Source organism: Strigops habroptila, chromosome 3 (assembly GCF_004027225.2).
Source record: "Strigops habroptila isolate Jane chromosome 3, bStrHab1.2.pri, whole genome shotgun sequence".
Taxonomy (NCBI): Eukaryota; Metazoa; Chordata; class Aves; order Psittaciformes; family Psittacidae; genus Strigops; species Strigops habroptila.
Genome location: NC_044279.2, coordinates 4,810,149 through 4,823,226, shown reverse-complemented (window position 1 = coordinate 4,823,226; position 13,078 = coordinate 4,810,149). Strand labels below are relative to the sequence as shown.

General features: G+C 53.0%; 1 protein-coding gene across 5 annotated transcripts in view; it reads right to left on the bottom strand.

The window, feature by feature from the left end:
- Nucleotides 1-13,078, bottom strand: part of GATA3 (GATA binding protein 3) — a 28,079-nt gene that overhangs the window by 13,706 nt on the left and 1,295 nt on the right. For 3 of the 5 annotated variants that reach the window (XM_030479802.1, XM_030479806.1, XM_030479805.1), the window contains exons 1-3: nucleotides 6,936-7,203; nucleotides 5,685-6,322; nucleotides 2,528-3,064 (exon numbers count right to left, since the gene is read on the bottom strand). In XM_030479802.1, coding sequence (XP_030335662.1) covers nucleotides 2,528-3,064; nucleotides 5,685-5,925 — 778 coding nt within the window. In that variant the 5' untranslated portion in view covers nucleotides 5,926-6,322; nucleotides 6,936-7,203. Of the gene's footprint in view, nucleotides 1-2,527; nucleotides 3,065-5,684; nucleotides 6,323-6,935; nucleotides 7,204-13,078 lie in introns of those variants that run through there. The other 2 variants (XM_030479804.1, XM_030479803.1) reach the window with 2 other exon arrangements.

Below are 13,078 nucleotides of genomic sequence, written 5' to 3'. Positions count from 1 at the left end.
CCATGACAACCCGAACACCACGGTGGCTCAAGGGGCTCCTTAACGGGGGGATGACAATTCCCCCTCACCTCTGGATTTAGGGCTTTTACAGCCCTCCAGCCCCCATGTTGCCACATGGACCAGACAAACCTTGGCAGGCTTTGCAAGGAGCCTCCATCCCTTTCCCCTGAGATGGACGGATACCCAATGTAAGTCCATGCCCCCCTTTCCAAGGATCCCAAGGTCACTCCTAGAGCACTGTCCCAGCTCCCAGGGGCATTCATCATCCTGGGAAGGGGGCAATCTTCCTTTGGCCTCATGTCAAACCACATCAAGGCCCCCCAAAATAATCACAGCTCAACAACCACTCCTCAGCCTTGGCCTCCTCGGCCCCAGTCAATACACAACCACTCTGCCAATATCTGCTATTGATTAATTTGCAATTAAGCTTCCACCACCCAACTTGCAGAAACCTCTCTGGCTTCCCCACCACATCTGCAGCCTGATGATCCATCCCCAATATTTGGAATCCCAAATAGCCCTGAGCCCTAATTAGGGTCTTTCCCTCCTTCTTCTCCTCCTTTTTGGCACCTCTCTATTCTCTCCCCAGCTATTGGGGGGTTTCCCCCAGCCCCAGCTTGGAAAAGGGAATTGGGGGGGGGGGGGCGGGAATGCATCTCAGCTACTTTCAGAGGGTTGAGGGGGTTTTTTGTTAGGCGTTTGGTTTATTTAGGTTGGTTTTCTTGCACCTAATGACACTCCTGGCCCATGTGAGAGCAGCAGAAGACCTCAGCCGGCCAGAGCAGAGCTAACTCAGCGTAGAGCCGGCTCCCCACTGCCCCAGCCTGCGCTGCGTTCAAGCAAGAGGCATCCGCGCCCTAACCACAAACGGCAACCGTTTTTCCAGAGCCTTTGCACTAAACCCCTCTCCTCTCACCACCCCTCCAAAAAACAACAACAAAAAACTCTCTTTTTCAGCCTCTTTCGTCCTGCAAAAACAGCCTGTTCCCTCTCTTTTTCCTCCAGCACTAACCCTCTTTGTCTGAGAGCTTCCCAGCTTGCTAAAATCAACTTTAAAAAAAAAAAAAAAAAGAAAGAAAAATAGGTGTTGCTGCTGGGGTTGGGTTATCACGAACCGCAGATGTCTCTCTAGAAGGTAAAGTAACAGAAAGTGGCAAAAGGAAAACAACGAGGGGGGCGGAGCGGGGGGGAAAGACGGTTTGAAAATACCGCGCAGCCGGTGCGCCGGCGGGAGCTGCGGCTCAGCGGGCGGCCGGGGGAGCTCGGCCCGTCCCGGCATCACCAGAATCAACCGGTCCCTACCCCGACACAGCACTCGGTCAGTACCGGGGCCAGGCGGGGAGGCGCTCCGGTTAATACCCAGGTCGTTTTGTTCCCCTCCGGTTAAACGGGGGCAGCCGCTCCGGGGCTGTTTGAGCCTCTGTCCCTCTCTTTTGTTTCACTCCATCTCTCTCTCTCCCCTGCTTTCATGTACAAAACATACAGGTCTGGGTTTTTTTGTCACTCTAACCGCATCCGGACTCTATTAAAGTTCCTGGCGCTGGATAAACAATGCAACTGTCGCGTGCAGCAGTCTGAAAATAATTGGATTAGCTCAAACATATGAGCTAAATAGAGACAGTCCCTGCTCAGACAGACAGAGTAAATGTCACCCTGGAAAAACCCTGAAAACTGATCTCATTCATGCCAGGCAACCCTGCAGCAGCCTCCTCGGAAAAAAAAAAATAGAGAGAAAAAAAGGAGAGTTTTGACTAATGGCCCTTTCCTATGCACACACACACACACACACCCCTCGCAGCACACAAACGTCCAAACTCGGAGCGTTCGGCCATCGGGACCCACAGCCGCGCAACCCCCGCACTCCGCGGGGTGCGCAGAGCGCTGGGACCCCTCGGGTCCCCCCACCCCGAGGCCTGCTGTCAGCTTTGGGGTGGTGTATTAGGTATGGGCAAAGCCCTTGGATGGAGATGGATGGGGCTGGAGGTGGGCAAAGCCCTTGGACGGAGGTGGATGGGGCTGGGGGATACGTCGGGGTCCTCTCACCGCCCCCAGGGAAAACCCTCTGCTTATGTCCGGAGAAGAGGCCCTGGGAAGAGCGAGGCGGAGAGGACAGGCAAGGGAAGTTGGCCGGGATTTAGTACCATCATGACAATACAGAGAGATACACTAATGCTGCGGTTCCCGGGGTTTCGCTTCCTCCCCAGGCGCCGGAGCTGAGTGCACCGGGGGCTCCTGGGGAGGCGGGAGGGGGACCGGAGCATCCACCGGGCAGAAGCCCTGAGGAGCTGGGGGGTGCCCGACAGGCCTGGGGCTGCACCCCCAGCCAGGACTGGCCAAGGGGGAGCTGGGTTATAAACCAGGGCAAGGTGAAGTGTTGACCCCCAGCCCTGGGACTTTCATCACACGGATGCTTGCGCGCATCTCTCTGCACGGGAAGGGTGGGGGCAAGCCCTGTCTCTTTGCCCTCCCGCTTTCCCGCATAACTTCCTCTCCCGAGCAAGGGGGATGAAGAAGCCAAAAGCCCTACCTGTGCTTGACCGTGCTTTCGGTCGCGATTTACACCCAAACCCGGTAGGCGATCCTCCTAGGAGGCTACTGGGAGGAAAAAGTCCAGAGCCATATTCTGGGACATACGGCGGGTAGGTCGTGATGGGGTGATGAGCAGAGGAGGTGGCTCCTCCTAAAGAGGCCATGCTGCTCCGGGAGTGAGAGGACTCCAGCTTCATGGTATCGGCCAGGGACACCTGGTATTTGATGCATTCCTTCTCGTCCTGCCGAGTGGAGCCGGTGGAGCCGGGTGTGGAGATGGACGGATCCGGGGACACATCTTTAGGAGGGGTCGGCGGGAAGGTGAAGAGGTGCGGGCTGGAGTGGCCGGCGGATAAAGTAGAAGAGGAGGCGGGTGGATAAACGGAGAGGGGTCCAGGTGAGCTGTGATGGATGGAGGTCTTGGAGAAAGGGCTGAGGTTCCATGGGGAAGCGCTGTGGTGGCTGCCCAGCGCCTTGCTCCCATCCAGCCAGGGCAGCGAGCCGTGCAGCAGCGGCGGGCGGCAGACCTGGCTCCCTGCGCGGAGAGAGCACAGCCGCACGCCGGTCACACTCCCCTCGCCCCCCGGACACACGGGGGGCCGGGCCGGACCCCCCTCCCGCTTACCCCCCCTCAAAGGGCTCCGTAACCCAAATGACATCGGATGTAAAACCCCGCTCCCCTTTAAAAAGTCACAATTAAAAGCGATAACAGCCCCGACCCCGCTCGGGGATGTGTCCCCCCCGGATCCCCCTCGGGACATGGAATTTGGCTTCAATGGCTCCCCTTCCCAGCCTATAAAGCGAAGATCCTGCGTGAAATTGCCAAGCCCCAGCTACAGAATTCACTTAATTTTTCTTAGTTGGAAAATAATTTCCCGCACGCTGCCTTGGGCTATAAACCTTGGGAATATTCTGGCCAAACGAAGGAGACCAGAAGATGCCATCAAACATGACAAGAATCTTCCCAACAGAGCCGATAAACATTGCAAACTGCCCAGTTTGTCTCTTTTTGTTTTTTCCCCCTCTTCCATGAGGCTGCACATAAATGTCAGGCGGCTTTTTCGTGGCGATATGGCACATGCAGAGAGCACCCACTGTCCCGAAAGAAAGTCTCCATCCCCTTCTTTTGACAAGAGACCCTCCACTTGTATTTTAACATACAGACCTGGGCTTTGAAGTAAATATGAAATAGTTTTACTAGGCTAGATTTACGCAGTTAAACCCTTTTTTTCTTCTTCGGTTATAAATGTTCTTAAGGGATGGTACCTAATATTTTAAATTAATTTCTGCCCTCGCTATAAGAAATAAAACTATATCCCCCCAAAAAATCAAATCTACCTAAAATCCACGGCAACTTCAGCAAAAGACTATAAGCTGAAAACCACAGTTACTCAACTGGAAAAGAGCAAGTTTGTGCCTGCTAATAGAGCCCTGGAAAAGGATTTGACATCTAAAGAGCCTCAGCCTCTGTAGGTATCGTGATATGTGTGTAGAGGCTGTTAAATATACAGAAGGAGAGATGCAAACAGAGATCTACAGAGCCAGGGAGAGTTAAAGAGCTGGTGCAGTGTGGACACGTATGTTTGCATGGGAGCTTGTGCGTGTCTAGAAAATCTCCAAGCTACTTTTGCACCGTACCAGGCATTTGTGAACAATACTGAAAGTAACTGCTCGAAAGGAAGGGAAGGTGGGTTATACGAATAGAAAGGGTCAAGATTCATTATCTTCTCCAGGAAGTAGCATAGTAAATAATATTCAGGCTAGATCAGAGAGACCGCATTTCCACTTTCTGCTGATATATTGGGGAAAAAGAAAGAGAAATGCAAAGAAAGAACGGACAAAGGCTGCTGATCCTTAGAAATAATTGTTTTAAAGGGACTAATAGCAGAACAATGCGGTTACTGAGCGGAGCCTAATGCAGACCCGCACTCAACAAGTAGTTGAGGGCCGGGAGCAGCCCCCGAACCGGCTTGCCTCCATCTCTGCTCACTCATCCCACTTTTTGCTCCTTGACTTTGGGGTGATTTCCACTGCAAACCTCGGGTATTCAGAGGCCACTGTCCGGCTTCACAAATCACCATCTGCTTTTTCCCTCCTTTTTTTGGTTTTTCCTCTTTTCCCTATTTTCTTCACCACACAGGCAAACTCCAGCTACAAACACTGCATCTCTCCAATTTCACCTAAAAGATGGCCCCAAAGCGCTCATCCCTCGGTGGACCTGGGCCCCATCGGCGCCAGGTATTTCACCTCCTTTCTAAAAGCTGTGACCCAGGAACTAAACTCACACTGTGGATCATTACCTTCCTGCAGGACCCTCAGGAAAACACACCCGGCTGATACCTAACGACACCAAGGCATTTATGTTTTGTCTTTCTTTATCTTTAACACACGCCGTGGTGCGGCCCTGGGTGCATGTGTGGAAGTTTCGACCCAAGCCCTAGCAAGCTCCCCGAGTGCCAATGGAATAACCCAAGCGTGAGGACAGCGGGGTCATCTTCACACCCCTGCTCCCCAGCCGGCTTTTCTGCCCCAGAGCAGCTTAATCGTGCAAAAACTAAACACCGCGTGAAAACCCTGACTGTTCACCTAATTGAAGCGGGGCGGGGGCTAAAAAGAGGGGAAGAGGAAGAGAGCAAGAGAAAGATGAAAGGGAAAGAAAGAAAAGAAGGATAGTGAGAGAAAGGGGGGAAGGGAGAGAGAAGGGAGAGAAGTACGAGAAGAGAGAAAAAGAGCAAGTGAAAGAAAGGGAAAGAAGTGTAAAGAAAAGAGGAGAAGAAGTGTAAAGAAAAGAGAGAAAGAAGGGAAAGGGGTAAAGAAAGAGAGAAAGAAGGGAAAGGGGTAAAGAAAGAGAGAAAGAAGGGAAAGAGAGGAAGAAGAAATAGAGAGAAAAGAGGAAAAGAAATAAGAGAAAAAAAGAAGGATAAAGAAACAGAGAAAAAGAGATAGTTAAAAAAAGAAATAAGTAAAGAAAGAGAAAGGAAAGGAGGAAGGAATGTAACCTGGATTTGGGTTTATTTCCAACAAGCCAACCCCAAAATCCACCCGTGACGTCGTTTCCCTGCCGGCAGCAGCGGGTCTGCCCGGGCCCCGGGGCTCGGGGCAGCGCGGAGCCGCCTGGGTCGGGGCCGGGGTCTCGGTGTCTGCGGGGCACTCACCGTGATGGGTCGTGGGGTATCTCTGCACGGTGGCTCTCACGGAGTTGCCATAATACGGCGGGACGGGGTTGCCTTGTCCGTCGATATTAAAAAGTACATCCACTTCCTCGGCGAGAGGATACTGCGTGGGGTCCATGTAGGTATGGCCAAGCGTGGGGTGATGCGAGTCCGGGTGCTGCCCATTGAGCACGGCCGGGTGGTGGTGGCTCACCCACCGCGGCTGGTCCGTGGAGACCTCCATCTTCCGCGCCCGCTGCTCCGCCGCTGCTCTTCCTCCTCTTCCTCCTCCTCCTCAGCAAGGCGCGGAAGGCTTGAGAGCGGAGGGGGAGACGGTGCTGGAGTTACTGGGAGCAGGGGGGGAAGTGCTCGGCGAGTTTGGGGATGTTTTCTGGTTAGGTTTGGTTGGAAGTGGAGGGGAGGGGGGGTATGGTGAGAAAAGGTCGATTCCAAAAAAAAAAAAAAAAAAAAAGTAAAAAAAAAATAATAAAAGAAAAAGAAAAAAAAAGAAGAAAAATAATGTAATTTAAAAAAAAGGGAGAAAAAAAAAGAAAACTAACTCAGGGGAAAAAAAATCTCTACGAAGTGAGATCCCCTCGGTATCTTCCGCTCTTTTGCAGATGTTTCTCTTCTTTGATCACCTGTAACGAGAAAGAGGAAAGGGAAGGAGCAGAGAGAGAGAGAGAGAGGAGGGAGAGGCAAGAGAGAAAAACGTGCTTGAGAAGTTCTGAACTTTAGCACCTGACTTTTTAGGCAGGAGAAAACCCATCCCATCCCTCGGCAGCCATCCCTGGGAAGCGCCTGCTCTGCCCTGGACCCACCTCTCCCAGCGCCTCTTTCTCTTTCGCTCTCTCCCTGCCCGGAGCAGGTCTCACCGCCCTCCTCCTACTCTCGCTGGGTTATTGGGGGTGGGTTTTTTGGGGGCTCTCTCTTTTTTTTTTGTCATCGCGGTTGTTTGTTTATTTGTTTATTTGCTCCATTTGCACCTGAGGAGCTCCAGTAGCTTAAGCCGGTGAGAACTTGTGCCATTCGCTGCTCCGCAGCCTGGAGTCACTTTGATTGCTCATTAATTATTATGCAACCGAGAAAGAGGGGAAGAAGGGGGAAAAGAGAAAGGAAAGGGGGATACAAGGGCGGGGGGGGGAAGCGATGCAGAAGGGGGTGGGAGTGCAGGGAAGGGGAAAAGGAGAGGGGGGGAAGAGGAGGGAGGGAGGAAAAACAAGCGACAAGTTGCTAAAGAAATTCCGCACAAACCTTGGTGGAGAAGCAGTGTGTGACCCGGGAGGGATGAAGCTGAAAGTGCTTGATCAGATCAGATTGTGCTCGCTCGCTCGCCCTATTTTTTTTTTTTTTTCCCTATTTTTGTGTTGGTTTTTTATTTTCCTCCCTCTCTCACTCCCTTTTTTTTTTTTTCTTTCCCTCTCTTTTTTTTTTTTTTTACAGGGAAGGCATTCTTTCTGAAAGGAGCAGGATGGCGCCAGCCGGCTCAGTGCTTACAGACAGCTGTGGCGAGACGCAACTTAAGGAGGTTCCAGTGTCATAAGCCCGGGGGAGGCGGAGCCTGTCCCCGCCCGAGGAGGGGACCGGCTGGACGCACCGGCCGCCCCCTCCGGAACCCCTTTGGACCAACTTTGAGTCTTCCCCCCCCCCTCCCCCCGCGCCTTTTCTTTTTAATTATTTCCTAGTTTCCCCTCTTTTAAGGAGGAAAAGAAGTTTTCCTGCTCGCCGGGAAACTCTGCCAATGCCGACTCCGGTGGGGACGGGACCGGTTCGCTTCTCCTGCAGACACCCCGGGAAAGGGCAGGAGAGATGGGAGCCCCCCGGGAGCAGCCGGGATGAGCTGGGATGTACCGGCAGGTGCAGGACCTCCGTGAGAGGCCCCTGCTCCTGCAGCGGCGGGTTTAGAGCGGCTCCGTCTCGTAAAGGATTTAATTGTTATTATTATTAAGGATATAGGAGCAGGGAACGGCGGCGTGTGGGAATAACACGGTTTTGGGGTAGTTTGGGGTGGTTTCTTTCCCTTTTTGCCTGAGATCTCAGTGCGGGGCAAGGCGAGGAGCTCGGGGAAGGGGAGCGGGAGCTGCAGCCCGAGGTGGGCTGAGGAAGGGGTGGGGGGAACCGGCCCCGGTCCTTACCCCGGTCTCTACCCCGGTCCCGGCCCCGCCGCCTCCAGCCGCCCAGCAGGAGAAGCCGCCACCGCGCCCGCAGCCAATGGGGGGCGAGCAGGAATTGGGGCGCCGGCCCCTGGAGGCGCTGATTGGCTGCAGGCCCGAGCCCCGGCGGCCGGGCCGGGCGCTGCGTTGAGCCAGGGCATCCCCTAGCGGCCCCGGCGGCACCGCGGCACCGGCAGGGGCAGCAGGGACTGGGGGGGGAGAGCGGGACGGGAGGGAGAGGGGAACAGAGAGAGGGGAGGGGGGAGAAGAGGGGATAGGGAGAAAGGAGAGGGAAAGGGAGAGAGAAAGAGAAGAGAAGAATGACAGAGAAGAAGAGGAAAATAAGAGAAGAGGAGAAGGAGAAGAAGTGAAAACAAAGGAAAGGAAAGGCTAAAGAAAATGAAAAAGGAAAAAAAAAAGAAAAAGATTAAAAAAAAAGGGGGGGAGGGGAAAAGAAAAAAATTAAGAAAAAAGGGGAGGAAAAAAGAGGGGGAAGAAAAGAAAGGGGGGGAATGATGATAATTGGAGGGGGGGGAACAAGGAATTAGACAAAGTCACTCACGGTGCCTTTACGCGCTGTCTCTCCGCACACCGGCAAGAACGCGTCTGCCCGGCAGCGGGGAAAGCGCCTCCCTGGAGTCTTTATACAGGGGAGGGCTAATTAGGCACCGGGCCCCGCGGAGCTGTCGCTCCCCGGTGTCCGCTCCTGGCGTCCGGTCAGCGGGGCCAGCGCCTCGACGGGCGGCGGAGCTGATCGCCAGACGGGAGCTCCGGTCCCGGCGCCCGCTTTAAACCCCGGTTTAAACCCGGTTTTAAGCCCCCGGCGTGGCCCATTCCTGGGGACAGAGGAGCGCCGCTACGGGATCGCGCTCCTCTGTGCGGAGGCATCTATATGTATTTATTTTATTTCAAATAACAAAATTCAGGGCGATCCCCCCCCCTTTCCCTACCCCAGTTATTGGGGTGCACGGGTGGAGAGGAATGGGTTTATTTGCAGGCAAGAGCTCAAACTTTCCACCCCCCTCCAGGTTTAAGCATTTTATGGATGCGAGGGCGAAGTGTCTCCCTGGGATTTGCCTCTTTATCCCCGCTTCCCAAATTTCCCCAGCCCCTAAACAGACCCTGCGGGCGAGGGTGGTCTCCAGCACTCGGGAAAAGTCGCTTTAAAAAGAAATCTCTTTTAACATCTGGGTATGAGGGGGGTGTCTTAATGCCGAGCTGGGATTTTGGGCCAGGTGAGCTGAGATTCCCAACTCCCCCCCCCCCGCCCGCAGTTACAGCCCTGGGACCTACAGCCGTGGGACCACAGGAGGGGGATTTCCGTCTAGAGGTCAGAAAATTGCTAAAGCAGCGAGAAAATGTGCCTTTCCCCTGTCCGGGGGTAGGGGGAAACCGCTTTCCTTCAGCTGTTTGGTGGGTACGGAATGTTTAATGCGAGGTAAAATGAATGAAGTCAAAATACAAAAGAATGAAATGAAATAATGAAATGAAAATGAATAGAAAATAAAAAAATAATAAAATAAAATTAAAATAAAATAAAATATATATTAAAATATATAAAATAAAATATATAAAATTAAAATGCAATAAAATACATCAATAGCTACACCAAGTCTGACCAGTGGAAGAAGTGGGAACAGCGCCGAGGGCCCCGTCGTGCCCCGACGGAGGGGGGGGGTTAAAGGGTGACATGGCGGGACCCCGAGCACCGCCTGCCTCTAGCAGCCCTAGCTCCAAATTTGGGGGGAGGCCACTCGCTTTCACATCTAGTTTTCTCCACTTGTCCCTGCTAATAGACGCGATTTTCCTATCCCCTTCCCAGCCGGGGGGCAAACCGCGATGGGGAGGGCAAAAATACCCCCTTCATAAAAAGAAGAAGGGGGAAAAATAAGGGGGGGGGGAATAGAAAGAAAGAGAAAAGCAATCCCATCATTTCCCCCCCTCCTCGGTTTAATCTGTGATCCCCGAGGAGCGCTGGCCTTGACCGTCCTTTTCACAGGCTGTGGCTGCGGCTCCAGCCCCTCGGCCCCCCCCCCGCAGGGTTTCCAGTGACAGCTCGGCCTTCAGAGGAGCCCATTGTTGGAGCAATTAGCCCCAAGCTGGCCACCAGCCGCCAGATAAGGCCTGGGGGCTCGGGGGTTAATTCTGCCGGGGGTGACGGGGGGGGGGTGTCCAGCATCCCTCCCTAGCTAAGGGAGGGATAGGGGGTGTGAGAAGAAAATGGGGCGAGTTCTGGTGTTAAAAAAAGCCAGGAGGAAAAGCTTTTGACCAAAAATCACTGAAAGTCCCCAAAAGCGGAGAAATAAATAATTAAATATATCGAATCAACGACAATTAAATATAATAATAATAATTAATACAACCCACCCAAACTAGGGGAGATGGGGCTGTTACTCAGCCTCCTCCTCCCCTAAAAATGATTAAAGGGGACTAAAGCTGCCCCCCCTCCCCGCCCCCCTCATTTTTCCTCCAGGTCTATGTAATAAAATAGATATTTAGGGAGGATTTTCCGGTGCCGGGACCCCGGGGCCACACGCTGCCTCTGTCCCCATCGGTGCCCATCGCTGCGAGTGGCACCTCGGGGCGGGGACAGGCAGACAACATCCCCCCTCTCCCGTCTTTTACCCCCCTTTTAGACGACAATTGACTGAAAGCGGATTAAGTTACGTTTGCCGGGCTGTTTTTTTTCCAGGGTACCAGAACAGGACAGGTAAAGCTGTACAAACAGCCGGGAGCGAGGAATCGGGGGGTTACAGAGAGGACACGGCCCAGGGCAGAGCTCCCAAGATTGTTACTTCATTTTTTACTTTTATTATTTCATTTTTTTTTTGTTCCCTGTGTACAGCAACTTGCTCCGAGGAAGAAGGACCCGGGTTTGGACACCCTACCCCCTACCCTGGTCGGGCCCTGCTAATGCTGCTGAGATAATCTGGGGTTAAACAAAGAGGGAATAGATTTTTCCTCTTTCTTTTTCCTGCGCGAATTAGGCAGGAATTAGGAGCTGTTTCCCCAAACCACACGCCCCCCCTTCTCTTTATCAGTAAAAAAGGATAATCAGCATTCTTCCAGATAGGGGCTGGTGGTAATAATAATAATAACAATAACAATAATAATGATAATCTCAGAGAAAAAGAGACGGAGACACTACACCCGCATTTCTGCATCTCCCCTTTCTCACCCCATGCAGCCTCCCCCTGCTCTGAAACCAGCCACATGGGTGTTTTTTCTTCCTTTCTGTTTTATCTTTTCCTTTTCTTTTAATATGTACATACATATTTCCGTTCTCTTATAATTATTCATCTCTCTCCCCTTCGCGAAGATGAGGAGGAAACACGAACACACGCACACACAAAGCAGCGCCGGAGCCATGCAAATTCGGAGAGAGAACAAACCAACGGCTCATTGCACCGGGTCCAATTTTTTTCTCCCTTCGTGCACCAACCCCCCCTCCAGACACACTTTTTTTCCCAGCACAAATGATGCTATTTCATGGGGGGGGGGGAGGGGGGGAGACCCTGTTCTGCCGAAGAAATTCGAAGAATTAAAATTGGGAGGAGAGAAACTGAGACTTTTCTTTCCCCTCCTCTCCCTTTTCTTTGAAGCTGAGGGGAGGGCGACTGCCCCGGGACACTGCTAAAAAAAAATAGAGGCTGAGAAAGATCAAAAACCGGCTCCGCAGGTCCCAGAGGCGGCTTCTCCCCCCGACACATTCCCCAAACTGCGCGGCGGAGGCGCGGAGCGGAGACGGGCAAAAGGGAGAAGGAGGGGGGAAAACCTCCGTGTCCCCCCATGCCGCCGGTGCCCCTTCCTGCTCCGGGACGGGAGGCAGATTCCAGCTCCCTTCCCACCCTCCTTTCCTCTCCTCGTTCTTCCCTCTGTAGCACAGCCCCGGTTTCTAGCTCAAAATGGTAAGTCCTATTTCTCCCCCTCGCCATCCTTTCCCTTTCTCTGACACCAAAGGTGTTCTTTAAAACGGCGTTCTCCTTCTTGTATTTTTCCCTCTATTTCCCACCCCCCATTTCCCCCTTTTCCCCCCCTCTCCCAGCTCCGCGCCCCTCCGCGCTATGCTGCGCGGGTCCTTGCCGCGGTTCTCGCCTGCCCGGGGCTGCGCTCGGGCAGCGCACCGCTAAAGACTTCCGCACCGTGAGCTCACAAATGGGAGAAGCAGGAAAAACCCTAGAAATCTACTCTAAATTAAGAGGAGATCGAGGAAATGCGCATTAAAAATATAAATTACATATACACATAAAATGGTCGGTTTATTTTCGGGTTTCTCGGGTTTGCTTCATCATTTTTGTCAGTGATAGATTTGAAGCCAAGGCAAAAAGCGTCTTGCGGGCTTTAAACCCGATCTGCACCGTTTCCCCCGCACCCCACCGAGAAGGTGAAGCTGCCGTCGGGTTTAAAGGCTTTTCTTTTTAATTGTTCTATTTTTTCCCAAAAGCAGGAATCACCCTGGGATTTAGATACAGCACAAAACACGAGTCGCCGTGCGGTTGGTGTGAAAGGAGGTGGCTGATTTACCACCCCCAGTTCCTTGGCGAGGCGCAGCGGCATATCCCAACCTCCCGGGATTAAAATCGGAGTCATTTACTCCGGGAAGCGTCTACTTTAGTGCTGTCCCTGCACCCCCAGCACCCCCAAAATAACCCCCCGCGTCCACAGATTTTCCGCTCCGGGTGTAACCCGGCACAGCCGCCTCGCACAGTGCTTCACATTTACCAACCCAGGCTCCCAAATTCAGACAGCACGGGGAGAGGGGGGTGAAATCTGCAGGATTTCGCTCTGAGGAGGGGAATATCTCACCCCAAATTCCTCTGAAGGGCCCCTATAGGCACCTACCCCCTCCCAGCACAACGGAGATGCTGCCTGCATCCCGGGGGTTACCTAAGCCCCTCTTTTCCCTGCATTATCCCGCTCCCTACCTGCCCCAGCCGGAAGCGCCTCCTGGTCTTGTCCTTTTTCCCCTTGAAATCAAAATATAAACCTCAAACCCTCGTGTCTGTAGTCAAATTAAAATAAAATAATAACAATAACAATAAAATCCCCGGGGAGAAGGAAGCGTTTTGCCCCAGCCGGGAGCAAAGTGCCGGGGGGGGGGGACGGACCTTCCTAATGGAGCAAACAAGCTGCGCCGGTGGTTATTAATTATCCAGTTGCATTCAAATCCGTCACGCGGAGCCCGCTGCTTGTGTACGGAGACGTGAAGGTAAGAGGAACTGGGATGGGTGGGTGGATGGATGG